Source organism: Sus scrofa, chromosome 5 (assembly GCF_000003025.6).
Source record: "Sus scrofa isolate TJ Tabasco breed Duroc chromosome 5, Sscrofa11.1, whole genome shotgun sequence".
Classification (NCBI taxonomy): domain Eukaryota; kingdom Metazoa; phylum Chordata; class Mammalia; order Artiodactyla; family Suidae; genus Sus; species Sus scrofa.
The window spans coordinates 12,580,293-12,606,008 of NC_010447.5; the positions used below are offsets into that span (position 1 = coordinate 12,580,293).

Genomic DNA, 25,716 nt, shown 5'->3' on the forward strand with positions numbered 1-25,716 from the left:
GTGTTTCGTTCCGCCGGACAACGCGGCAGCCGCTCTTCAAAGCGAAGCCGGGAGTTTTTGTTGCGGTTGTCGCCACCATGAGTCGCAGTTATAACGATGAGCTGCAGTTCTTGGAAAAGATCAATAAAAACTGCTGGAGAATCAAGAAGGGCTTCGTGCCCAACATGCAGGTGAGGCGGGGGAACAGGACTCAGTGCCGGGGCCTCCCTGACTCGGCACCCGCGGCGCCTCCCTGCCGGCCTGACCAGGCCTCCTGCGACCCCCTTCGAACCTCTCACGCCGGGGTGCCCCCGCCCCGCCCCCAGCAGAGTTCCTCCCATCCCCCGACTTTCACCCCACCTCACCCTGCAGCCTCCGGTCACCACCGCCCGGCTGGAGAGGTCCCCAGTCGAGAGGACCAGCTAAGCGGAGTAGTCTAGGGAATCCGAGTAAATAAGAAATTGGGCTTTGCAGAGTGTTTTCGCATAGAAGCCTCATAAACGCTCCCTAAGATGCATTCCACTCCTGAGCCTTAGAGACTTTAGTGGTCTTTTACTAGGAGGCCAGTCTCCAGGGTGGAGTTGCTGGAACTGATCTCTAGCTCCCCTGAGTCATGCAGATCTTTTATTTAGCGTTTACAGACCTTTGTTCGCTGAACCATATTTTTAGCATTCACTGCTCTGTGTTGGTGTTTTTGTTTTTTGTAATTGACATATTGGTTTTTAATATAACGATTTTGCTTCTCACAACAGCCTAGAGAGTTCACTGGGCAGGGTTGTTTGTTTGTAATATGCACTTCACAGAAGGGCCTCGATCAGTTGGTTACACAGCCTGCTTTATTCATGTAGCGAAGCTCTGCTAAGACTTTTTATTTTTTATTTTTTGTCTTTTGAGGGCCGCATCTGCGGCATATGGAGGTTCCCAGGCTAGGGGTCAAATCGCAGCTGCAGCAGCTGGCCTAGCCATAGCCACAGCAACACGGGGATCCAAAGAACCGAGCCACATCTGCAACCTACACCACAAAGTTCATTGTCAACGCTGGATCCTTAACTCACTGAGCGAGGCCAGGGATCGAACCCAAATCCTCATGGGCACTAGTCAGGTTCATAACCCGCTGAGCCACAACGGGAACTCCAAGATCTGCTAAGACTTGATGTCCACTTCACTTCTTTTTCCTCTGACAGGATGATACATTCCCCAGTGCAGACTTGGGAGCCCAATACCAGAGAATTTGAAAGCCTAGGCTCTCTTTCTCTTGGACTTCCTTGCCAGTTTGTGCTGATTATTTTCCGTTAAAGTGAGGAAAGAAGACATTTGTGAGGTTTTGGTGCATATGTTGTTAGATAGCTTTGAAATCCCTTAAGGTATTCTGCAAGGCTATTAAAGATTTGTGATCCTGCATCTTGGTAAAAGTTCCTAATAGCCACTCCACCCTTTTACTCAGTATTAAAACTTACTGCATGTCACCCTATGTGCAAAGCACTTAGCTAAGGGAAGGAAAAGGTCCATACTCGTAAAGCTCCCTTTCGCTCTGTTTTTCATTTGGCCAGTTTCTGTTTATGGAATTTGGTTTTTGAATAAAAAGTAGGAAATCAAAAGCATATGATTGAGGTTCCCATTGTGGCTCAGCGTGTTGAGAACCCAGTGCTCTCTCCGTGAGGATGCAGTTTCGTCCCTGGCCTTGCTCAGTAGGTTAAGGATCCAGCATTGCCACAACCTGTGGTCACAGATGTGGCTCAAATCTAGTGTTGCTGTGGCTGTGGCATAGGCCTCAAGTGTAGCTCCAATTCAACCCCTAGCCCAGGAATTTCCATAGCTGCAAGTGTGGCCATAAAAAAAAGAAGGAAAAAAAAAAGGCCTATGATCATCAAGAGGATTATAACACACACTGTCATGGTCTGGCAGCAATTCTGGCTTAACTTCTGGTGCACATATACTGCTAATTCTCCATAGGAGCAGGTTTGATCGTGCTAGGTAGCTCTGGTTTAACTGAACCCTATTACCACTTCTCCTTTGGGAATGGAGAGTTGAAATCTTGATATTTTGCTCTTAAAAAGTTACTGACCTTGGATTTCCCTCGTGGCTCAGCAGAAATGAATCTGACTGGTATACATGAGGACACAGGTTCGATCCCTGCCCCGCTCAGTGCATTAAGGATCTGGTGTTGCCGTGAGCTGTGGTGTAGGCCACAGACACAGCTTAGATCCCAAGTTGCTGTGACTGTGGTGTAGGTCAGCAGCTACAGCTCCGATTCAACCCTTAGCCTGGGAACCTCCATGCGCCATGGGTGCAGCCCTAAGAAGACCAAAAAAGGAAAAAGTTACTGACCTTTATACTAGGCTTGAGTTGTATTCCCATTCTCTTAAGAATAGTGAATTCCACGATTAAAATTCTCATCTCTTACTTAATCTCCATCCTCCTGGAAGACCCATGTGCTGCACTAAAAATTCCTCTTCGTTCCTTAAGAACACTTCTTTCCCATCTTTATGTCATCTTTCCGTTCAGCTCCTAAATGTGTTGCTTCTCCAATATTGTCTCTTGTCTTTAAAAAGCCAGCTCGAATGATGTTTGCAGAAAGTAAGCAAACTGTAAACCCCCACTGCCCTAGACTCTTGAGCCCCTTCTTCATCAGATTCTTCTGTAGTACGCTGTACTTTTAATATAGCCCTTGCCTCATCGCACTCTACGTTTCTAGTCTGGGATGCATCCTAGACTGGAAGCTCCTTGAAAGCACTGTCCAGCATATTCTATCTCCCTTACCACCCAGTACAGTGCCTGGCACATAATAAATCCCCAGTAAATGTTTGCTTAATTAATAAATGTGGGCACTTCCAGTTGTGGCACGGTGGAAATGAATCCAACTAGGAACCATGAGGTTGCGGTTCAATCCTTGGCCTCACTCAGTGGGTTAAGGATCCGGCATTGCTGTGAGCTGTCCTGTAGGTCACAGACCCAGGTCGGATCCTGCTTTGCTGTGGCTGTGGTGTAGCCCAGCAGCTACAGCTCTGATTTGACCCCTAGCCTGGGAACTTCCTTATGCCACAGGTGCAGCACTAAAAAGCAAAAAAAAAAAAAAAAAAATACCCTTTAGAAAATTTTGCTGGAGACATTTTCCACCACCTGGTATTGTTATTCACACAGTGGTTAAGATGCAGAAGTCATCTTTCTGATAAATTTCCTTTTCTTATCCAGATGATTGTTAATTTTTTGGTTCCTCATTACTAGGCAAATCCTTCGTAATATTTGATCTCTGATTAAAATGCTCTGGCCTGGAGTTCCCACTGTGACACAGTGGGTTGCGTATCCAGCATTGCCACAGCGGTGACATAGGTTGCAGGTAGATGCAGCTTGGATTCAATACCTGGCCCAGGAACTTTCATATGCCAGGGCGGAGGGCGGTTAAAAATTAAAAACCCGGAGTTCCCATCGTGGCTCAGTGGTTAACGAATCCAACTAGGAACCATGAGGTTGCGGGTTCGATCCCTGCCCTTGTTCAGTGGGTTAAGGATCCGGCATTGACATGATCTGTGGTGTAGGTCGCAGACGTGGCTCGGATCCCGCGTTGCTGTGGCTCTGGCCTAGGCCGGTGGCTACAGCTCCGATTCGACCCCTAACCTGGGAACCTCCATATGCCGCGGGAGCGACCCTAGAAAAGACATAAAAAATAAAAATCCTCTGGAACGTGATGTTACATAATTATATCTTCCATTGCCTTTTGTATGCCTCAAGCTTTCTCAGCCTCTTAAAATTATGTAGATTGTAAAACCAAGCACACAGCTATATGGCTACCTGCTAAAATTTTTTTACTCACTATTTACCTAAGTACTGATTTATAAATCAGCATAGGACACAGTAAAGTGTAGTGTGCTGTTGTCTTAGACGGTGCTCATAGATTAAATGACTGCGTTTTTTTTTTTTTTTTTTTTTTTTTTGCCATTTCTTGGGCCGCTCCCGCAGCATATGGAGGTTCCCAGGCTAGGGGTCTAAACGGAGCTGTAGCTGCCAGCCTACGCCAGAGCCACAGCAACGTGGGATCTGAGCCGCGTCTGCGACCTACACCACAGCTCACGGCAACGCCGGATCGTTAACCCACTGAACAAGGGCAGGGACCGAACCCGCAACCTCATGGTTCCTAGAAATGACTGCGTTTTTATGTTTAGAGCCGAGGTTTTGATTCATTTAATTTTTCAAAACCTACTGTTTTTTTTTTTTTTTTTTTTTTTTTTTTTTTTTGGCTACAGCAGGGGTATGTGGAAGTTCCCGGGCCAGGGGTTGAACCTGAGCCACAGCGTGACAATGCCAGGTTCTTAGCCCACTGAGCCACGAGGGAACTCCAAAACCTACTGATAGTTTAAAAGCACAAGAATACTGAGTCCAGCCTTAGCGAGAGCATTGTTGGAAGACTTTTCTTTATTACACACACAAAGTATTTTACCTGTCGAACTTCTAAATATGGCTTTGAGAGTAGGGGGATAAACAAAATGATTTGTGAACATTGCACAAATATTTATTCAAATTTATTTATTTTGCATTACTTATGAAGTTGCTGTATTTCTCTCTAAATCTTTTATTATGATTGATTTACAGTGTTCTATCAATTTCTGTTATACAGCAGTGACTCAGTCATGCATATATATATTATATATATATGTATATACACATACACATTCTTTTGCTCACATTATTCTCCATCATGTTACATCACAAGTGACTAGATATATAGTTTCCTGTGAAGATATATTTAAAGATAGGAACATCTCCCAGTCTTTGATGGGAAGTTTTCTGCTTAAGGTAATGTGAAAGTGTTTTATAAAGAGTAAAGCAAAATAAATATTTCCTACAGTGTTTGTATTCTATCCAGTACTTATATATCAGGTATATATGCTTAGACATAATTTTTCCTTTTCTTTGGTACCAGGTTGAAGGAGTTTTCTATGTGAATGATGCTCTGGAAAAATTAATGTTTGAGGAACTAAGGAATGCCTGCCGAGGTGGTGGTAAGTAAATTATAGAGTTTTGCATGTGGCAGTATAAGTAGTGACTACCTTTTGGGCTGAAAAATGGTAACTCAAACAATTTTAATTTAGAAATACAAAAGTATTATCAAGGAGTGATTAAGACTTGAAATGAGACCAGAAATTTATTACTTATTGATGATCACATTGTTAGCCACCTGGCCTTGTAGAAAACACTTGGAGCTAAGTGGTTTCACGCCTGACCTTGGACATTAATAACAAGAGCTACCATTTATTGTGTACCTACCATGTGCCAGGCTCTTTACGTAGATTATCTTATGTAATTCTTAGAGGAACTCTAAGAGGAAGATAGCTCCGTTTTACAGATAGGAAAGTCAAGGCTCAGTAAGGTTAAGTCATCTTAATTCATCCAAGATTACAATTTCCCAATGACAGAACCAGAATTCAGATCCAGGAGTGGTGATTACAAAGTCAGTATACTGACTCATTGAACTTCGCTTATCTCATCTGTAAGAATTTATTGCACCTGTCTTGCAGGACTGTGGGGAAGTTTAGAGATAAATGTATAGAACTCTAATATAATACTCTAATGGTGATGGTAGAATAGAAATCTAGTTTTAACCCTTTTATTTTTTAGGTCAACAAGCTAAATCTCACCCCCCTCCCCACCAGGGTGTGCTGACTTGTCTGAAATGACTACAGCCAGTGACAGAGCTGAGATTAGAACCCCAAATCCCCTGACTCTCAATCCAGAGCTTTCCCAGTCCAATTGCTCTTCTTTGTCATTTAGAATAAACCAGTACTTATTTTTTTTAATAAATAATATGGACAAGTGAAAAAATGCTTTTTTTATGTTGACAACACAAGGAGTAATTTTTGCATTTCCCAGTGCAGTATTTGCAGGCTGCCCCCTCGTGGTATGCACACAACACTGACAGCATGTTGGTGATTAGTCTGCTTGCCCTCACCTTCCCGTGCATGGGCTGCCTTCTTTCCCACTTCATTGCAAACACCCTTTTATGCTTTGTTGTAGCAGTCCTACCCACTACCCCTTCATTTAACGCAGTCTAGGAAAGTATGAGTGTACTTCTACTAAACAGCGAATGTGTCCTCTTTTCTAATACTGAAATTTTGTCTTCAGGCGTTGGTGGCTTCCTGCCAGCCATGAAACAAATTGGCAATGTGGCAGCCCTGCCTGGGATCGTTCATGTGAGTCTTAATAGAGCTTTAATCCCATTCTCTTACAGTCAGAAAGTTTGTGGAATGGATGAATGGCCATGCCTCACTAATAGTGGTATCATTTAGACAGTGACCTTCAAATACCTAGAAACAACCATGGGCTTTAAAGAAATAATTGAGTCCAGGTAACATCTTAGTTTCTGGTTGCCTTTGGCTAGAATCTCTAAGTGTCTGAGAGCCTTTGGAATAGATTTTATTTTCATGTTTCTTGTAGTACACATTATTCCTGGGTCAGTGTACCATCATTGAAGTGTCTCTGAGCCCTATTCAAGAGGATGATTGGAGAAAGAATGGAAAGAAGTTTAAGGGTTAGGACCGAGGGGAGGGACAGAGGACCTGCTTGGGAAAGGAGGGTGGAGGCGACAACAGGGAGAAAACTGGCTGACACCACAGCCTAACACTCAGATTCCACCACTAGAGGTAGACCTTAAATCCATTCCACAGACATGTTTTGAGGTCTTTATGCCAGTTACCACGCAGGGCACTTGGGGGAAGAAATGAAAAGATTTGGTTTGTACGTTTCGTTGTCTGCGTGTCTGCATGTGTGCTTACCCTGATTGACCTCCATTCTTCCTGGGTCAGGATCCTTTTCTAGGCCCCAGATGTAGAAAGTATACGGTTTTCTTACCATCAGGTGGATTACACTTGTCTGTGATTCTTTAAATACTGAGGACCTGTATAGATCGGTATTTCCCTCCTGTCAACTGGCCACAGCCACCGTTTGTTGGTGTCTAAAGATCATCTTTGTTTTTTTGTTTTTGTTTTTGTTTTGTCTTTTTGCCATTTTCTTGGGCCGTTCCTGCGGCATATGGAGGTTCCCAGGCTAGGGATCGAATCGGAGCTGTAGCCGCTGGCCTGGGCCACAGCCACAGCACTGCGGGATCCAAGCTGCATCTGCGACCTACACCACAGCTCATGGCAACACCAGATCCTTAACCCACTGAGTGAGGCCAGGGATCGAACCCGCAACCTCGTGGTTCCTAGTCAGATTTGTTAACCACTTAGCCATGACAGGAACTCCCCTAAAGATCATCTTTAAAATGTAATAATACGGGAGTTCCCGTCGTGGCACAGTGGTTAACGAATCCGACTAGGAACCATGAGGTTGCGGGTTCGGTCCCTGCCCTTGCTCAGTGGGTTAACGATCCGATGTTGCCATGAGCTGTGGTGTAGGTCGCAGACACAGCTTGGATCCTGCATTGCTGTGGCTCTGGCGTAGGCCGGTGGCTACAGCTCCGATTCAACCCCTAGCCTGGGAACCTCCACATGCCGCGGGAGCGGCCCAAGAAATAGCTAAAAATAAATAAATAAATAAAAATAAAATGTAATAATACGTTAAAGTTAGTATGTGGTCCTCCTATATCACTTTCTACTGAGGCTTTTCTGTTTTCACTTTTCTTAGTTAATAGTCAACCTTTATTTATTAAGAGGTTTCCCCACTATATTTAGCTTTGTGATTAGAAGTTTTTACACCTGAGTTCCACCAATGGAGAAGAGTCCATGAAGACAGAATCTTAATTTGGGGAAGGCTTTAACCCCCAGCCTATTTGAGAATTAGTGTCAGGCCCACCAGCCAACCTGAGTGCCAGATTGAGGAAGCTGTGTTTCATTTTCTTATTCTTTCAGCGTTCCATCGGGCTTCCTGATGTCCATTCTGGTTACGGGTTTGCTATTGGTAATATGGCAGCCTTTGATATGAATGACCCCGAAGCAGTGGTGTCCCCAGGTAAGGTCACTGCACGTCTGCTGGCAGGTGTGTGGCTTCTCTCTGAATCCGGCCCTTCTTACATAGCACGTGGCTGCTTTTTCTGTGTGCATGTTAACCTCATATTCTGTCACATCTTTTCCTCTACTGAGAGAATTGATTGTGGACACCCAGAGGCTATTAAAATATCAAGTAAAGCGTATATTTATTGAAAATTATTTGCGCTCCTACTGAGTGCCAGGCACTATTCAGACATTGGCTACAAAACAAACTGAAACACTCTTGGCAAGTTAGGTTTCTTCTTTATGTCCCAGTTACGTCTTGGCCATATTGGAACTAATAGTGTTAGCACATAGCTTTATCGTGAGGATTCAGTGAGTTAAGCTGTGTTAAAATACTTAGAACAGTGCTCGGCACTTAGGAAGTACTCGGTGATGTTTGCTCTCCATATCATCATTGTTGTGCTGCCCTCCACTGCGCCACCCACAGCATGTGGAAGTTCTCGGCCGGGGATCAAACCTGCGCCATGGCAGTAACCAGAGCCACAGCAGTTATAATGCTGGATCCGTAACTTACTGAGCCACCAGGCTCCAGTATCATCATTGTTATTCACTTTTAGTTCTATCCCTTTTTTTTTTCTACTGTAGGGGGTACTTTCACTGGAAATATTTCATACCAGAAGTAAAAATCTTTGCTTTTAGAATCTGAAAAAACAAAGTTTAAATTATTTTCGCTTTTTTTTTTTTTTTTTTTTTTTGCCATTTCTTGGGCTGCTCCCGCGGCATATGGAGGTTCCCAGGCTAGGGGTTGAATCGGAGCTGTAGCCGCCAGCGTACGCCAGAGCCACAGCAACGCGGGATCCGAGCTGCCTCTGCAACCTACACCACAGCTCACAGCAACGACAGATCGTTAACCCACTGAGCAAGGGCAGGGACCGAACCCGCAACCTCATGGTTCCTAGTCGGATTTGTTAACCACTGCACCACGACGGGAACTCCTAAATTATTTTCTGAGAGTTTTACCACCAGCAGTGGTGGACACAGTCATTTCAGAGCCGTCTTCTGCTAAGAATAACAAGAGAGGCTGCATAAAATTTTTAAGACAAAACCAAAAACACATGTGTTGAGGCAATAAGAATTTGTGAGGCTAAGATCCAGAGGAAAGGTGCAAAGGCAGCCCAGCATTTAGCAGTTTTTCTCTTGTAGTAATGGCAGACATCAGTCACTAAGGCTACAGATAAATGATTTGGGCAGTCCAGCCTGTCAGCAAATCTGACAGCTTGACCTCTAGTATTTGTGTGTGCTTGTGTGTGTACCCACATTACCGTGCATCCAAGAATGATAGAACACGCTTTTTTCTTTTTTTTTTTTTTTGAAGTGCACATAGGATGTTTACCAAAACTGACCATGTACTGAGCCATAAAGCACGTCTCAAATTTCAAAGCATTGAAATCATAGAGCACAGTTCTCAAACTTTTAGGACTTAAGACCCCTTTTTGTCCTTAAAAATTATTAAGGGTTGATCTCAAGGCTTTTATCAATGCTTACCTTACTAGGAATTAAAACTGAGACATTTTTAAAGCAGTAATACACAAATACATGTTTCATTGGCCATCAGGGCAAATGCGTTATCACATGTCAGGTAGCCTTTGGAAAACTTCACTGTATGCTAGAGAGAATAAAAGGCTAATCATGTCTTAGCATTATTATACAATTAATCTTACAATCCTGGAAAGATCTCTGGACCACACCTAAGAACCACTGATGGAGAGAATATTATCCTACCACAATGGAATTAAATTAGAAACCATAAACAGTTTTTTAAAAAACTAGAAAAAAATTATAAATTAGTAAATATGCATTTAAATAACCCAAGGGTCAAAAAAATCATAATGGAAACTATAAAATAATTTTAACTGATGTTAACAAAAAAATATCTGCCACAAAATCGTGTATTACTGTTAAAACCATACTTGGATAGGAATAAATAGCCATAAATGCACAAAAAGAAAAGGAGAAAGGCTATAGTATCAATGATGTAAATCTCAGAAAGTTAGAAAAAGAACAACACACAAAATTAAGCCCAGAAAAGGTAGGGAGATAAAAATAATTAAAAGCAAAATTAATGAAGCAGTATACAATGGGAAGGATCAACAGAGCCAAAAGTTGGTTCTTTGAAAAGACTAATAGAATTTATAAACCCATGATAAGAGTCATCAGTAAGAAAAGAGAAGTCCATCATTCACGTTTTAATCTCTAGTCAGATGTCACTCATTGTCCATTACTGGCTCCCTGGCCTATGAAGTTCCTTTAGTATGTGTGTTACTTTTTTTTTTTTTTTTTTTTGTCTTTTTTGTCTTTTTGCCTTTTCTAGGGCCGCTCCTACGGCATATGGAGATTCCCAGGCTAGGGGTCGAATCAGAGCTGTAGCCGCTGGCCTCTGCCAGAGCCACAGCAACACCGGATCTAAGCCGCGTCTGCAACCTACACCACAGCTCATGGCAATGCTGGATCCTTAACCCACTGAGCAGGGCCAGGGATGGAACCCGAAACCTCATGGTTCCTAGTTGTTAACCAGTGTGCCACAACGGGAACTCTAGTATATGTGTTACTTTCAATTCAGAGTAGCCACAGAGAACCATTTTGTTGGCCACTTTGTTGTTGTTGTTGTTGTTGTTGTTGTTGTTGTTGTTAGTAGCTTGGCTTTGTGTATGTGTGTGTGTCTTTTTAGGGCTGCACTTGTGGGCCAGGCTTTGAACTTGTGTCCGTATGGATCCTAGTCAGATTCATTTCCGCTGAGCTATGATGGGACCTCCTAATTTTTTTTATTGTAGTTGGTTTATAATGTTCTCTCAGTTTCTGCTATACACCAAAGTGACCCAGTTATACATATATATACATTTCTTTTTTCTTTTTTCTTTTTTTTTTTTACTGTCTTTTTGCTATTTCTTGGGCCGCTCCCGCAGCATATGGACGTTCCCAGGCTAGGGGTCGAATCAGAGCTGTAGCCGCCGGCCAACACCACAGCCACAGCAACACCAGATCCGAGCCATGTCTGCGACCTACACCGCAGCTCACGGCAACGCCGGATCCTTAGCCCACTGAGCAAGGCCAGGGGTCAAACCTGCAACCTCATGGTTCCTAGTCAGATTCATTAACCACTGTGCCACAATGGGAACTCCTACATTTCTTTTTTTCACACTATCCTCCATCGTGTTCCATCATAAGTGATTAGATGTAGTTCCCTCTGCTATACAGCAGGATCTCATTGCTTATCTACTCCATATGCAGTAGTTTGCATCTACTAACCCCAAACTCCCAGTCCATCCCACTCCCTCCCCTTTCTCCTTGGCAACCACAAGTCTGTTCTCCAAGTCCATGAGTTTGTTTCTTTTCTGTAGATAGGTTGATCTGTGCCATGTATTAGATTCCAGATATAAGTGATATCATAGGGTATTTGTCCTTCTCTTTCTGACTCACTTTCACTTAGTATGAGAGTCTCTAGTTCCATCCATGTTGCTGCAAACAGCATTATTTTTTTCTTTTTTATGGTTGAGTAGTATTCCATTTTGTATATGTACCACATCTTCTTAATGTGTTCATCTGTTGTTGAACATTTAGGTTGTTTCCACGTCTTGGCTATTGTAAATAGTGCTGCAGTCAACATAGGGGTGCATGGGTCTTTTTTTAATGACAGTTTTGTCCAGATGTATGCCCGGGAGTGGGATTACTGGATCACATGGTCGTTCTATATTTCGTTTTCTGAGGTATTTCCATAGTGGTTGTACCATTTACATTCCCACCAACAGTGTAAGAGGGTTCCCTTTTCTCCACACCCTCTCCTGTTGGCTACTTTAAAACTTTTTTTTTTTTAAATAATGACTATCTTTTAAATGCTGTATCAGTGGTGGAAAACCACAGGTTACAATGCCAGCAACCTGGTTTTGCTAATACTTGACTAGCTTTTCTGTGTTTTGTAGGTGGCGTCGGATTTGACATCAACTGTGGTGTTCGCTTGTTGAGAACCAATTTAGACGAAAGTGATGTCCAGCCTGTGAAGGAGCAGCTTGCCCAGGCTATGTTTGACCACATTCCTGTTGGGGTGGGGTCCAAAGGTGTCATCCCAATGAATGCCAAGTAAGAGCAAAACAGAGTGAGAGACGTAATAACCACGTGACCCTCACATCCGTTTCCAGTGTACAGTGCTTAGGAGATGGGGCGTGTTGAGTCACCTTTCAGAAGTGGCAATGGGAGTTCCCATCGTGGCGCAGTGGTTAACAAATCCGACTAGGAACCATGAGGTTGCTGGTTCGATCCCTGGCCTTGCTCAGCGGGTTAAGGATCAGGCATTGCTGTGAGCTGTGGTGTAGGTCGCAGACACAGCTTGTATCCTGCATTGCTGTGGCTCTGGCGTAGGCTGTTGGCTACAGCTCTGATGAAACCCCTATCCTGGGAACTTCCATATGCTGTGGGAAGCGGCCCTAGAAAAGGCAAAAAGACCAAAAAAAAAAAAAGAATTTATAATAGAATCATATCCACTGATGTTTACTGAGCACTTCCTATATGCAAGGCACTGTGCTCTAGGGTATGTGTACAGCATTTTGTGTAGATAATAACCCTGATCTTATCCCTAATTTATAAGAAAGGAAAGTGAAGTTTAAGGAGATAATAGTGAAAAAAAGCTAGGAATTCCCTTGTGGTACAGCAGGTTAAGGATCCAGCATTGTCAATGTAGTGGCTTGGAAACTCCACATACTACAGGCAAGTCCAAAAAAGTAAAAAAGCTAGCAAGTGAAGTCAGGATTCAAACAATGATCCTTTGGCTTCAGAGGCAGTGTTGTGACCCCCACTGCCCTTGGTCAGTGAACTTGTATTTATCGACAACCTTCTCTTTTGAATGATGGCCCTAAGATGTCTCTTTCCAAAGTGGAGGAGTTCCCGTTGTGGCTCAGCGGTTAGTGAACCCGACTAGCATCCATGAGGACGCAGGTTTGTTCCTTGGCCTCACTCAGTGGACTGAGGATCTGAGTTGCAGTGAGTTGTGGTGTAGCTTACAGACACTGCTCGGATCCCACATTGCTGTGGCTGTGGCATAGGTCAGAGGCTACAGTTCTGATTGGACCCCAAGCCTGGGAACCTCCATATGCTGCAGGTGTGGCCCTAAAAGACAAAAAAATAAGGTATTTCCAAAGTGGAGAGTTAAATGTAAGGCTGCAGCGTGACTTCCCTTTAGATGGCTGGTGATGTCCTGTGTCATGGCTCGTATAAAGCTGTGAACCTTCCACTTTGCTGAAGGATGTGCTTAATAAGTATCTTTAGTATTTTCTGCTTTATCTTTAAAATTCATGTGAATTTTGCATCCTGTTCAATTATTTGTACAGATATTAATACTACAGTGTGTTTTAGTTATCGCCTGCTGTACAGCTCCCCTTCACCAAAACAATGACTTGGAGTAAAATCGACATGTTTGGAAAATCCTTATTCTGTGATTTTATGTGATCCCTGACTTGCAGTCCCACTTTGAAAAGTGTACCTAGAACGTCTAAATAAGTTCCAAGCATCTGTACAAATATTTTAGATAGGAATTTTGTCCTAATAAGTAATGTTTGAAATGGGTTGTTGTGGGGAGGGCAGGTTGATCATTGTAATCTCTCCTGATAGTATTTTGGAAGAGGGCTGGGCCTTTGGTGAAGATCGGAGCTTTTTCCTTCTAGGAGTTTAACATACGTGCACCTCAGCTTCAAAACGCAGGCTACATAGTACTTCCGTGAAGGTAGGAATAGACCTTGAAATTTAACCTGAGGTAGCTTTATTTATTATTTGTAGTTTTTCATAAGTTATTGTGGAAAGGTGGTGTTGCTGCAGTAAAGTTAGTGGTAGATAATGATATTCATGAATTTTCTTTGGCTGCTTATTCACTCCCTCATAGAATTCAGGATCAGAGAGGCAAATCTAATGTAAGATTTGAAAAGTACAGGGAGTTGATTAAATATCAAGAACGATAATTATCTGTAATACGGCATTTATTATTTTATATTCTTTCCTCAAGACCAGAGTTGCGGAGAGCATGAACTCGGTCTCGAAGGGGGTGCCTGATCACAGGCGGGGTCATTAAATGGAGTGCTCCCCTCTGCCCGTGGAGACGTGGTCGTCCTTAGGTTCCAGTCTGCCTTGGCTGTGGCATGACCTGCCCCTTGTGTCTCATGCAGAGACTTGGAGGAGGCCTTGGAGATGGGTGTGGACTGGTCCCTAAGAGAAGGCTACGCCTGGGCCGAAGACAAGGAGCACTGTGAGGAGTATGGAAGGATGCTGCAAGCTGACCCCAATAAGGTCTCTGCCAGGGCCAAAAAGAGAGGCCTTCCCCAGGTAACACTCGCTTTGGAGGGGAAACATGTTCATTTTTTTCATGTTTTTACTGGGGGAAGAAAATCTGTCTTCTCTTATAGCAAAAATATCCCGAGGTTTCTCACAGCCTAACAGAAGGAACACAAATTTGTGTATGCTTCTTTCTTATTCTTTTAAAAAGCTATCAGGAGTTTGTAGTTGTTCTTAAAATAAATCAAGGTGTGAATTTGAAGTGGATGGGAGGAAAATGGGATGTGATTATAAGGCTTAAAATGTCTACCTAAATTCCACATGTACAAACCTTGACAATCTACAGATTTGGCTGAATGTTTTCTGGCATCTGAGATGAAAACAGGTACTTTGTCATCCATGGTGTCCATGAGATAAAAATATTCCAGATGTTTGAAATTTACAGCTAATTGCGATGGCTTTGCCTCTGATTCACTGTGACTGCAGGCAAGTCTCTCTTGCTTGTTGGGGTCTCGTTTTTTCAATCAGAAAATTGAGATAGTTAAAAGTAGGGAATCTCTGAAGAACTCTTCCAGCACTTCCCTCCTCCGAGTCCTTAAATCGTCTCTTAGCTCCGGTTATGGGATATATCCTTTCAGGGATGGATAGTGGTAGGTTTAAATGAACTCAGATATTTCAAAAATCATTTGAACTTGGACCGTGTGTAAGAGTCAGCATTCACCAGAGTTCATCCCAAAATTTGACCCTTCTCTCCATGATGTTTAAACTGTCCTGTGAGCCATTTGATGATCTGCATTTTAGTTTATGAAGCTTTTAATGTGTTGTGAGCACTTTATCAAGCAAATAATGATACAGTAAAATTCAGGAACTGCTCTGCATTATTTTAGTTGTATATAGTATTACTTTAAATGAATGAAGCATTTCTAAGCTTAGAAGTTTTCTTGTTACATAAAACAGTGTTTTTGTGGGTTTTTTTTTTTTAATTGGTTGTTTTTACCTATTTGTAAAATAGGTAAAATCTGTGTAAAAATGCAGGGATTTTCTCCAAACCAGAATAAAAGCTATTTTATTTAACATTCTCACATTTGCAGCTGGGGACTCTGGGAGCCGGCAACCACTATGCAGAAATCCAAGTTGTGGATGAGATTTTCAATGAGTATGCTGCTAAGAAAATGGGCATCGACCATAAGGGACAGGTGTGTGTGATGATCCACAGTGGAAGCAGAGGCTTGGGCCACCAAGTAGCCACAGGTATATTCTGGACCTAATATTTGTCTTGGTGCTAAAGTGTGCATTTTATGGGGAACCCCATAGAGATTTAGGGGAGAAAGTGTTGGAACTGTATTGGGTAGGTTTTTACCCTTGTTCTAGCGGTGTGACCTTGAAGAGGTTAACTTCACTGGGCCTTAACTTCATTGTCAGAAAAAGTGGGAAGAATAATTATTTCATACGATGTTGTCAAAGGCTCCAGTTACTATGTTTACTTGTACAGGTTACTGTTACCATCTGGCCAACAAAGAGCAATCAAGACCTTAAATTATGATATATGCAAATTGTCTTAGAAGCTATGCTTCATGAGTAGATGATATAGTGGATTCAGTGATGAAATAGCAAGGACCCTGCCCTCAGATTGTCTCATGAGAGAGATGTCAGGTTCATTAAAAGAAAAAGGCAGAAGGTAGTACTTGATCAAATACTCAGAAGAGACAAAAGTGTTTAGGGAGAAGATTTTGGAGATGACTTCAGGGGCACCAAGCATTTGCTTTTTGAATAATCACACATGAAGGGCATTCATGGTCCAAAGACATTGTGAACAAAAGCAGGAGAAAGGTCACTTTGGACAGTTTGTAGGATGTATGAAAGGAGTTATGAATATAGGAAAAGTTATATGGACACATAGAAATTGTTATAAACGTCTAAATTGCAATCATGGTTCATCTTTGAATGTACATGAGTGCCTCATGAGGTGTAGAGATTTTTGTGCAGATCTAGCAACATGTCTTCAGTTCTTTTAGGTTAAGTCACTAAAGATTACTTTTAAAAACTGTGATGGTATTAAGACATATTTTACTACTTCTATTCTCATTTACTCACGTGCCAGGAAAGGAGTGCCTGCGACCATGTTACTATTTCTCTACACCTCCCATTCCCCTTACAACCTCCTGGAGGGCAGATTTTTCTGTCTGAAGCCTGCATAAATTATGTTACACAGCTCTGACAGAAGATTCTCAATAAATATATATCTTAACCAATAAATAGATGAACTCAGAAACACTTTATAGGGAAAGTTGTGTTTTACTTGTTTTTCTAGAATGAGTTTGAATGTAGCCTACCTTTCTATAGGAAGTCGTGATTATAAAGGGAAGGTGGGCTGGTTTGGACTTGTCACCCTCTCATTTCAGATGCCCTGGTAGCTATGGAAAAAGCCATGAAGAGAGACAAGATTATAGTCAATGACCGTCAGTTGGCTTGTGCTCGAATCGCTTCCCCTGAGGGGCAGGACTACCTGAAGGGAATGGCAGCGGCTGGGAACTATGCCTGGGTCAACCGCTCTTCCATGACCTTCTTAACCCGTCAGGTACAGTCGAAGTTGCTCTATTGATCCCAGTTGTATGTGATGAAGCTAAGTGATTTAAAACACAGTTTACTCGAAAGCCTGTAGAATTTGGCTTTGGAAATGTTTGTAATAATTATTCAGAATATCGGCAGAGTGTCCACACTTTGCTGTGTCCACAAGTTAGTTAGTTTAAGCTAACTCAGCAGGGTATGAGGAGGGGGGAATGAGGGGAGAAGAAAAGCCAAAATTATTCCTAGAATTTGCCTTCAGCACTGGAGAGGGTAGATGTGCTGTTCACTGAGAATCAGAAGGCTGAAGAAGCACCCTCAAGGGCAGGATCAAGAGTAGCCAAGCAGGAGTTCCCATTGTGGCCCAGTGGTTAATGAACCTGACTGGCATCCTTGAGGACGAGGGTTTGATCCCTGGCCTTGGTCAGTGGGTTAAGGAACCTGCGTTGCTGTGAGCCATGATGCAGGGTAAAGACGTGGCTCCGATCTGGCGTTGCTGTGGCTGTGGCTGCAGCTGTAGCTCCAGTTCGACCCCTAGCCTGGGAACTTCCATATGCTGTAGGTGCAGCTCTAAAAAGACAAAAGGAAAAAAAAAAAAAAAAGTAGCCAAGCAGCTTTTCAAGTTGGAATTGATGGAGTAGAATTTGCTGAGTGGTCCAAGACGGTTTTTGTCCTTTCCGTGAAGATGAATAATTCTGTTCTTGACCGCTAATCCCTCCCTGCCTTCAGGAACAGACCTTCTGAAATCAGTAAGTTCTGAGGAGCTGGTTCTGGCCGCTTTTAACACGCTTTTTCTTTTAGGCATTTGCCAAGGTCTTCAACACAACCCCTGATGACTTGGACCTACACGTGATCTATGATGTCTCTCACAATATTGCCAAAGTCGAACAGCATGTGGTGGACGGAAAGGAGCGGACTCTGCTAGTACACAGGAAGGGCTCCACCCGGGCTTTCCCTCCTCACCATCCCCTCATTGCCGTTGATTACCAAGTACGTACTAAGCCATCTGTGGTTTTAAGGGCATGATGTAGACAGTTCTAAATACGGAGGAGTTTAAGCAGGAAAGCAGCAGTTGTGACAAAACAATCAGTCATCCATGAGAACAGTGATGTCCAGTCGTCTCTGAAGCGGTGACTCCCCGTCATCTGTGCTTGCTGTATAGCCGCCTCAGAAGTGCTGCAGGGAGAATATTCTACTCCCTTAAGATGCATTAAGATTATTTTTAAGGAGTTCCCATCATGGCGCAGTGGTTAACGAATCCGACTAGGAACCATGAGGTTGCGGGTTCGGTCCCTGCCCTTGCTCAGTGGGTTAAGGATCTGGCGTTGCTGTGAGCTGTGGTGTAGGTTGCAGATGCGGCTCGGATCCTGCGTTGCTGTGGCTCTGGCGTAGGCTGGTGGCTACAGCTCCAATTAGACCCCTAGCCCAGGAACCTCCATATGCTGCAAGAGCGGCCCAAGAAATAGCAAAAAGACAAAAAAAAAAAAAAAAAAAAAAGATTATTTTTAAGGCCTTTGAATGATTAGAAAACAGGATTAAGATTAAACTCAGTCTTGTTTCATTCCTCTTACCTTTTGGTGTCTGGCCCTGTTAGAGTTAGACCCTTAACCTACAGCCATTTCACAGATGAGGAAGCAAGCCTGAGAGGGCAGGCGCCTTGCCCGGAAGGGTTCTTCCTAAAAACACGTTGCTCTTACCTTCAGTCTGTCTTCTGCTGCCTTCCCGGTCCTCACACTCTTCCTCCCACTCTCTTCCCTTCCCTCTCAGTCAGCAAAGATTCTTAGGCATAGGAAACTTTGCTAAATTTTAACGTGTTTGATTTGTGTGATTCCTCAGCTCACTGGACAACCAGTGCTCATTGGTGGCACCATGGGAACCTGTAGCTATGTTCTCACTGGCACTGAGCAGGGCATGACTGAGACCTTCGGAACAACCTGCCATGGTGCGGTGAGTATGAAAACCAACCGACCTAGGGATGCCTTCCTCAGTTTCGTCATTGTTTTGCATTCTGACGGGTAAATGCACTTAACATTAACTGAGTTGAGGTTAGGATCTGTATTGTCTTCTACCTGAATTTATCTCCATGATATGTACTGTCTAGTGGACTCACTGAGGTCACCAAGTGTTTTGACCTGAGGGCGGTCATTGTAGGGCCAGGGACTGTTCAACTCTGAGAGTCCACAAAATCCAGACCAAGAAATTGTCCCACTGGCATAACTGATGTAACTTTACCTGGTACAGATTTACTTCAGAGTGTATCTCAGTGGTTCACAGACCTGGCCATTAGCGTACTTTGCTCCTTACTGGTGAGTACACTCAAGATTGGGAGGCTGCAGTTCCCGTCATGGCGCAATGGTTAACGAATCTGACTAGGAACCATGAGGTTGCCTGTTCGGTCCCTGCCCTTGCTCAGTGGGTTAACGATCCGGCGTTGGCCTGAGCTGTGATGTAGGTTGCAGACGCGGCTCGGATCCTGTGTTGCTGTGGCTCTGGCGTAGGCTGGCAGCCACAGCTCTGATTAGACCCCTAGCCTGGGAACCTCCATATGCCACGGCAGCGGCCCAAGAAATAGCAAAAAAGACCAAAAAAAAAAAAAAAAAAGATTGGGAGGCTATGCCCTGTTTTGCAAATCAGGACACGTGTAGACTACACATCTGTTTCAATACATTGCCTCTTCTAAGCCTGGGATTGGTAAATTTTTTTCTGTAGAGCACCAGACAGTAAATACTTTAGGCTTTGGGGCAATAAGATCTCTATAGCAGCTATTACTTCCTTGTGCTGTTGTGGCGGAAAAGCAGCCATAGACAATGCTTAAATAGATGGGTACTGCGGAGTTCTAACACAGCTTTACTTACAAAAGCAGGTAGTAGGCCAGATCTGGTTGGCCTACAGACCAGTTTGCCACCCACTGTTCTAAGCCATCAGAGTTCTTAACTAGTGATAGAGTGGAAAAGAGAAACTGCCTAGGGTACCCTCTTGATAGGACAGACCCTCACATACTCATTAACCCTACTTTTTCCCTCTGATCTTTTCTCATTCCCAGCTGCCTCTCAACTCCTAACTTTAACCCGGGAATTGAGACCATCCCACACACTCATTGGCAATGTCTGGGGGCATTTTGTACTGTCACAGTTGGGAAGGGGAGTTTTGCTACTGGAATCTTGTGGATAGAGGCCAAGGGTTCTGTTGACTACCTTACAAAATATAGGACAGTCCCCACAACAAACCATTATCTCATCCAAGATGTCAGGAAGTGCTATGATTGAGAAACTGAAACCACAAAGAGGGGAGTTCCCATTGTGGCTCAGCAGGTTAAGAACCCAACATGGTGTCTGTGAGGATAGGGATTCAGTCCCGGCCTTGCTCAGTGAGTTAAGGATCTGGCATTGCTGCACGCTGCGGTGTAGGTCACAGATTCAGCTCAGATTCCAGTGTTGCTTCGGCTATGGTGTAGGCTGGCAGCTGCAGCTCTGATTTAACCCCTAGCCTGGGACTTTCCATATGCCGCAGGTACGGCCCTAAAAATAAAAAAGAAAGAAAAAATAATCACAGCACAAAGTTTTTGTGATAAGAGATACACTGTTTATAGTTTAAAATTAATATATTTATATTGAATTGATAATTAACAGTAATCAAAAATACAAAACTAAATCTTTAAATGCTAAATGCTTCGCAGGTACAAATTTGTTTTCTGAAAGGATATGATAAGGCTTATGACAGAAGGTACATTATAAGGTTGATAGGGTAGGAAAAGATTGTTTTTTAATTCTTTTTTCAGTTAAAAAGAAATCAGGGAAAAGGTATATAATCCTAAGGGTTTAAATAATTGCTGGGATTTAACATAAATTGGAATATAGAATTTATAAATGAAGTTCATTTCTTTCCCAATTTAGGGTCGTGCACTGTCCCGAGCAAAGTCAAGACGTAATTTGGATTTCCAGGACGTCCTAGACAAATTGGCAGATATGGGAATTGCAATCCGTGTTGCCTCACCCAAGCTGGTTATGGAAGAGGTAACTGAAATTTTGATAAGTGTTTAGCATAAAACTGTTTATAATTTATGCCAGCACATGGAGACAGCAGTTTTTAGTATTGCTAGTACAAATTTTAAAAAAAAAAAAACCTCAATTACAAGCTATCAGTGTCTTCTCTTTTGTTGAGAGATTAATTATGAGCTGGGTCCATAAAGGTGATTTTTACTTTTTGTATATAGTCTTTGTCTACATTTTAAGCTTTAAAATAGTTTGAGCCAATTCATTTTAACCTTTCTTTTGCATAGCTGTATACTTAATGTTTAAATTTGAAAGCAAATATGAAAAGGCAGGGGGAAATATTTTGAGAAAATGGGATTTTTTTTTTGATTCACGAAGAAGCAAAGATTTTGTTTAAATGACATGTACGTATATGTACATGTATGAGCATATTTAAACTGGAAGCAACATAACTCCTTTTAAAAGTTTAAAAGAAAAACAGTCATCCAGAAAGTCAGTGCCTTAAAACAGCTATTACTTCCTTTTTTAAAATGCACATTGCCGTTTTTCCCCTGAATGCTTTTTTAAAAAACTGGCTGTAATCATAGTTTATGAACATTTTATAGTTCTTTTTAAATTTAGCACATTATTATAATATTGTTTATGTCACTTTTAATGATTGCCAGATATTACAAGCTAAGTACCGTAAGTTTCTGCCCATAGTGAACGTTCAAGTAGTTTCCAAATCTTTGCTACTCTAAATTAAATTAAAATTTGGGTCTTCATGCATGAAACTTTTCTCCAGATATTTTATTAATTAGAGTGAAATCCCAAAAGCGGAATCACTGGGTTAAAGGTTAATGATAAAGCCTTATTTTTTATAACTTTAATTTTATAACTTAATTTTTCACCTGATTTTAATTAAAGAGGTTTAGAAAATACAAAGAAAACAGAACATCTAGAACACTACCAACTAGTGATAATCACTATTAACATCCGGTGTGTTTTTTACTTGAGACCAGCTCAGCAGGTTGGGGCTGAAGAACGGGTGCTGTGAAATTTGAGGGAAAAAAGTTAACCTAAAACAAGACACAGAGACATTTATCTTAAGTAAAAGTGGGAATCGAGGACTCAAGGTCTCAGGGACCAACAGCGCTGCCTCAGGAATCCACTCTGCTTTTACTGTGCTCTGGAGGATTACGTCCAGTGGGGGGGGGGGGGGGGGTGTAGATGCAGGATATGGGTTTTTTTAAGTTATTTTAAAAGTCACATAGCCGCTTGCTGATTAAGCTTTTATTCTGACCTTTAGGCATTTAACTGTTGTTAGCATTGAGGAAGCTTGGCGTCAGCTATCTGTGCATATAGCATTTTAGAGAATCACCATTGTGCTTCTGCAGAGGTTCTGCCTAGGTTTGCACCTTGGTTCTCCTTGCTAATGCATATCCTGTTAAAGACCCCTCATAAACCCCTTGGGGCCATGAGGCTCATCTTCCCCTTATTCTTTAGAGGACTTGTCATGCTTGTGCGAACGGTGTGCCTATCTGCCCAGGTCCAGCGTGCCTAAACCCAGGCATTCTGTCCTCATTCAGCTGACCCTATGAATAACTTATGCCTTTAGGTCTTTGTTATTAAGCCTAAGTCATTTACCAGCACTGTGACTGTTTTTCAAGCAGGAAGATGGGGTAAAGTAAAGCAGGACAAGGTGGAGTTTTCAGCATAGAAAATAGAAGCAAAGAAGCTGAGAAAAGATTGTAAAAACATGTCTCATGACATATTTAAATGTTTTACATATGATTTTTTCACTCATCCAGCTAATACTGTTAAGCATCTGCTATAGTTAGGAACTATTTTAAGTCTAGGGATACAGCAATGATTAAAAACAAACATGAAATCCTGTCCTGTGAAACTTAGTAAGATGCACAGTGTGTTAGAAGATGGTAAGTGCTGCAGAGTGAAGGTGGGAAGGGGGATAGGGAGAGACTGGGAGGGGATGCAGTTTTAGATTAGAGAGGGTGTACTGAGGGGAGTGAGGAAACAGGCCAACAGGGCCTTGGGTGATGGTGGGGAGAACACCAAGTGCAGAACCTCGAGGCCAGGTCACGCTTGGATGTTCAGGGAGCAGCCCGGAGGCCAGCGTGGCTGGAGCAGGCAAGAAAGAGGAAGAGGGAGAGGCGTCAGATCGTGAGGGTCCTTTACAGAAGTGGTTTTGCTCTTACTCTGAGGAGATGAGGGGAGGACTTTGGAGAATTTTGAGCAGAAGAATAGCATGACCTAACTGATGTGTTTGTATGCCTTTGAGAAAAATCTAGAAATTAATAATGCAGGAAAGAGGGGGGAATTACTGGAGCAGTGTCCTTGAGTAGATGAAAAGAGATGGGATTGGGTGGGGCTGGTCTTTGCTAGAAGTCTAAGTAATTCATCCTTAATAAAAGAAGAGAAGGTACAGATGCAGGTAGTCAAGGAAGATAAAGAGAGAGAGTTTATGGAGATTCTGCTTTGGTTGTTTCTGGTTTTGTTTGTTTTCAATATAATGGAAAGTAGAGGCAGCAACAGAGTGAGGGTGCAAGAGAAGGTATGAAATTGTTGTCTAAGAGAGAGTAATTGGCCTAATGAAATTTTGGGTGACTGCAGGACAGCATCAAGAGCCCACTTGAGCTAAATTCAGTGGTTAGATGTTTTTCAGTCACATTCAGCTGTATAGGTGTAGGCATGAATTAGATGTTGAGTTTCCTTAGCCAGGGTTGCAAGTAAGGTGTACTGAAAGAGAAACAAGGTTGTTGAGAGTGTTGCAAAGGGCTTGTAGGTCTCCTGGGGTGAAAGGATTGTTGGAGGTGGAGCACAAGGGTGAGTGAGCTGAGAACCTAGACTGTGATCACCAGCCTGGGTGCTGGAAGCTGAGACTGTGGAGGAGTTGTAATCATTGGTAATGAGAAGTTCTGGGGTATGACTTTGGGAGTGCAGGGCTGCGGTAAGCATTGAAGGAGCAGGAATTAAGGAACTAGAAAGCCAGAGTTCCCATCGTGGCCCAGTGGTTAACGAACCCGACTAGGAACCATGAGGTTGCGGGTTCGATCCCTGCCCTTGCTCAATGGGTTAACGATCCGGCGTTGCCGTGAGCTGTGGTGTAGGTTGCAGATGTGGCTCGGATCCCGCGTTGCTGTGGCTCTGGCGTAGGCCGGGGGCTACAGTTCCGATTGGACCCCTAGCCTGGGAACCTCCATATGCCGTGGTAGCAGCCCAAGAAATAGCAAAAAAAAAAAAAAGGAACCAGGAAGCCAAAGTACAGAAAGGATTCCTCTTCCTGGACATTGAAATCAGTCGGAATTATAGCAGGAAAGAGGGACAGTGACCTCGGTGCTAGAAATCTTCAGGTCACCGTGGGGGTCAGGCTCTAGCAGATTAATTGGAGCAAGAAGAGTAGTAGGTGGTATAAATGATGAATATAAGATTGAAAACTGGGGGGGAAGGAGGGAGAATGGTCAGGAAAGAACCATAAAGAGCAAGGACCCCATCCCACTTCCCAACCTAATGGCATGACCCGGTTTGGGAGAGAAAACAGCTACCACTTCAGAAAGTTGAAAGCAGAAGTAATACCCTCAGGGGAGATCCTCATTTCAGCAGGAACGAGTTGGTGAAGGGAATGTCTAAAGAAGAAAGGAAGAAGGTTTTTGCTTTGACTCAGTAGAAGGAGTTCCAGAGACCACAGAGGACATGTTTCAGAAATTGGAAGAGAATGGAAGTTGGGCTAGAAAGGAGCGTGTACAGAGCCCGTGGGAATCAGTCGACGAGGCCAAAGCTTGCTGTGTTGGCATGAGTGGAGATGCAGGCTGTGTGTGGTGAGAGTTGTTCTAATAGTGGCAAGACTGAAGGAAGGGGGAGGTCTTACTAGAAACTCACAGAAACAAGTTGGGTGTGTTTGTGTATTACATATATGTGTATACATGTGCATATGTAGTGTTAGTTATATATATGATTTTAACAACCTTTCTTTATTCTGAAGGTAATAAATGTTCATTCCTAGAATTCCGACAAGTGTAGAAAGATATTGTAAGAGGAAATCAAAATTGCCGACAACTCCGCCATCCAAAGACAGTTACCACTAACAGGATGATTGGGTACATTTCCCTCCAGTTGGGTATTAGTGTGTATGCTTTGTTCAGTTACATTTACTGCTTTTCCTACTCCTACCAGTGATACATGTTCTTCAGGGAAATCTAGAGAAACACACAAAAAAATTTTTTAAATAAGATGAGAGTGTTTACCATACTACCCTCTTACCAACACTGAGTTTAATCATCATTTAAATCTTTGCTTATTTGATAGACAAAATTTTAAAAAACCCTCAGTACTGTTTGAATGTGCATTTCTTTCATTACAAGTGAAGGTTCATGCTTTTAAAGGTTCCATTTTCAGTAGATTTTCACAATGTTTATCTCTTCCTCTGCAGGCACCTGAGTCCTATAAGAACGTGACCGATGTGGTAAACACCTGCCATGATGCCGGAATCAGCAAGAAGGCCATTAAACTGAGACCGATTGCTGTTATCAAAGGATAGAGCCCTGACCTCGGCACCAGACACCGCTGCCCCTCGCTGAAGCGGAAGTGGACTGAAACTCTCTTCAGACATCAGACTGGAGACCTGCCAGGTTCCAGGGTATGCGGCTGTAGCCGCCTGTTCTAAAACGGCTGGGCAGGGAGGCGCCTGCTTCAGGAGCCAGTGTTGTAAACTTACCTTCTGGGAGGAGTCAGGTGGCCCTCATTTGGAAAAGAATGTATATACTTCCTCCTTGATTGTCCCACAGTTTTTAGGAACATCTCTTGGGGGTGGGGATAGGTTAGGAAGCTGCCTTACTCAGAGAAGTCTAATCAGAATGAGGCTCTTTACACCAAGCTCTGTTTCCAGCCTGAGAGGTGTCATGAAGAATGTTCTATTAAATAGAATGGCTTTGGAATGTTTCCTTTTGCCC

The 25,716-nt window shown here is 42.9% G+C and overlaps 1 protein-coding gene across 1 annotated transcript; it reads left to right on the forward strand.

Annotated features, from left to right (window-relative positions):
• RTCB (RNA 2',3'-cyclic phosphate and 5'-OH ligase) lies at window positions 1-25,430 on the forward strand. The gene is given in 12 exon segments (NM_001122986.2): window positions 1-170; window positions 4,898-4,976; window positions 6,097-6,164; window positions 7,821-7,920; window positions 11,879-12,035; window positions 14,108-14,264; window positions 15,305-15,464; window positions 16,616-16,791; window positions 17,580-17,768; window positions 18,615-18,725; window positions 20,672-20,791; window positions 25,197-25,430. Coding segments are annotated over 12 exon segments (1,518 nt in total). The 5' UTR covers window positions 1-77; the 3' UTR covers window positions 25,305-25,430.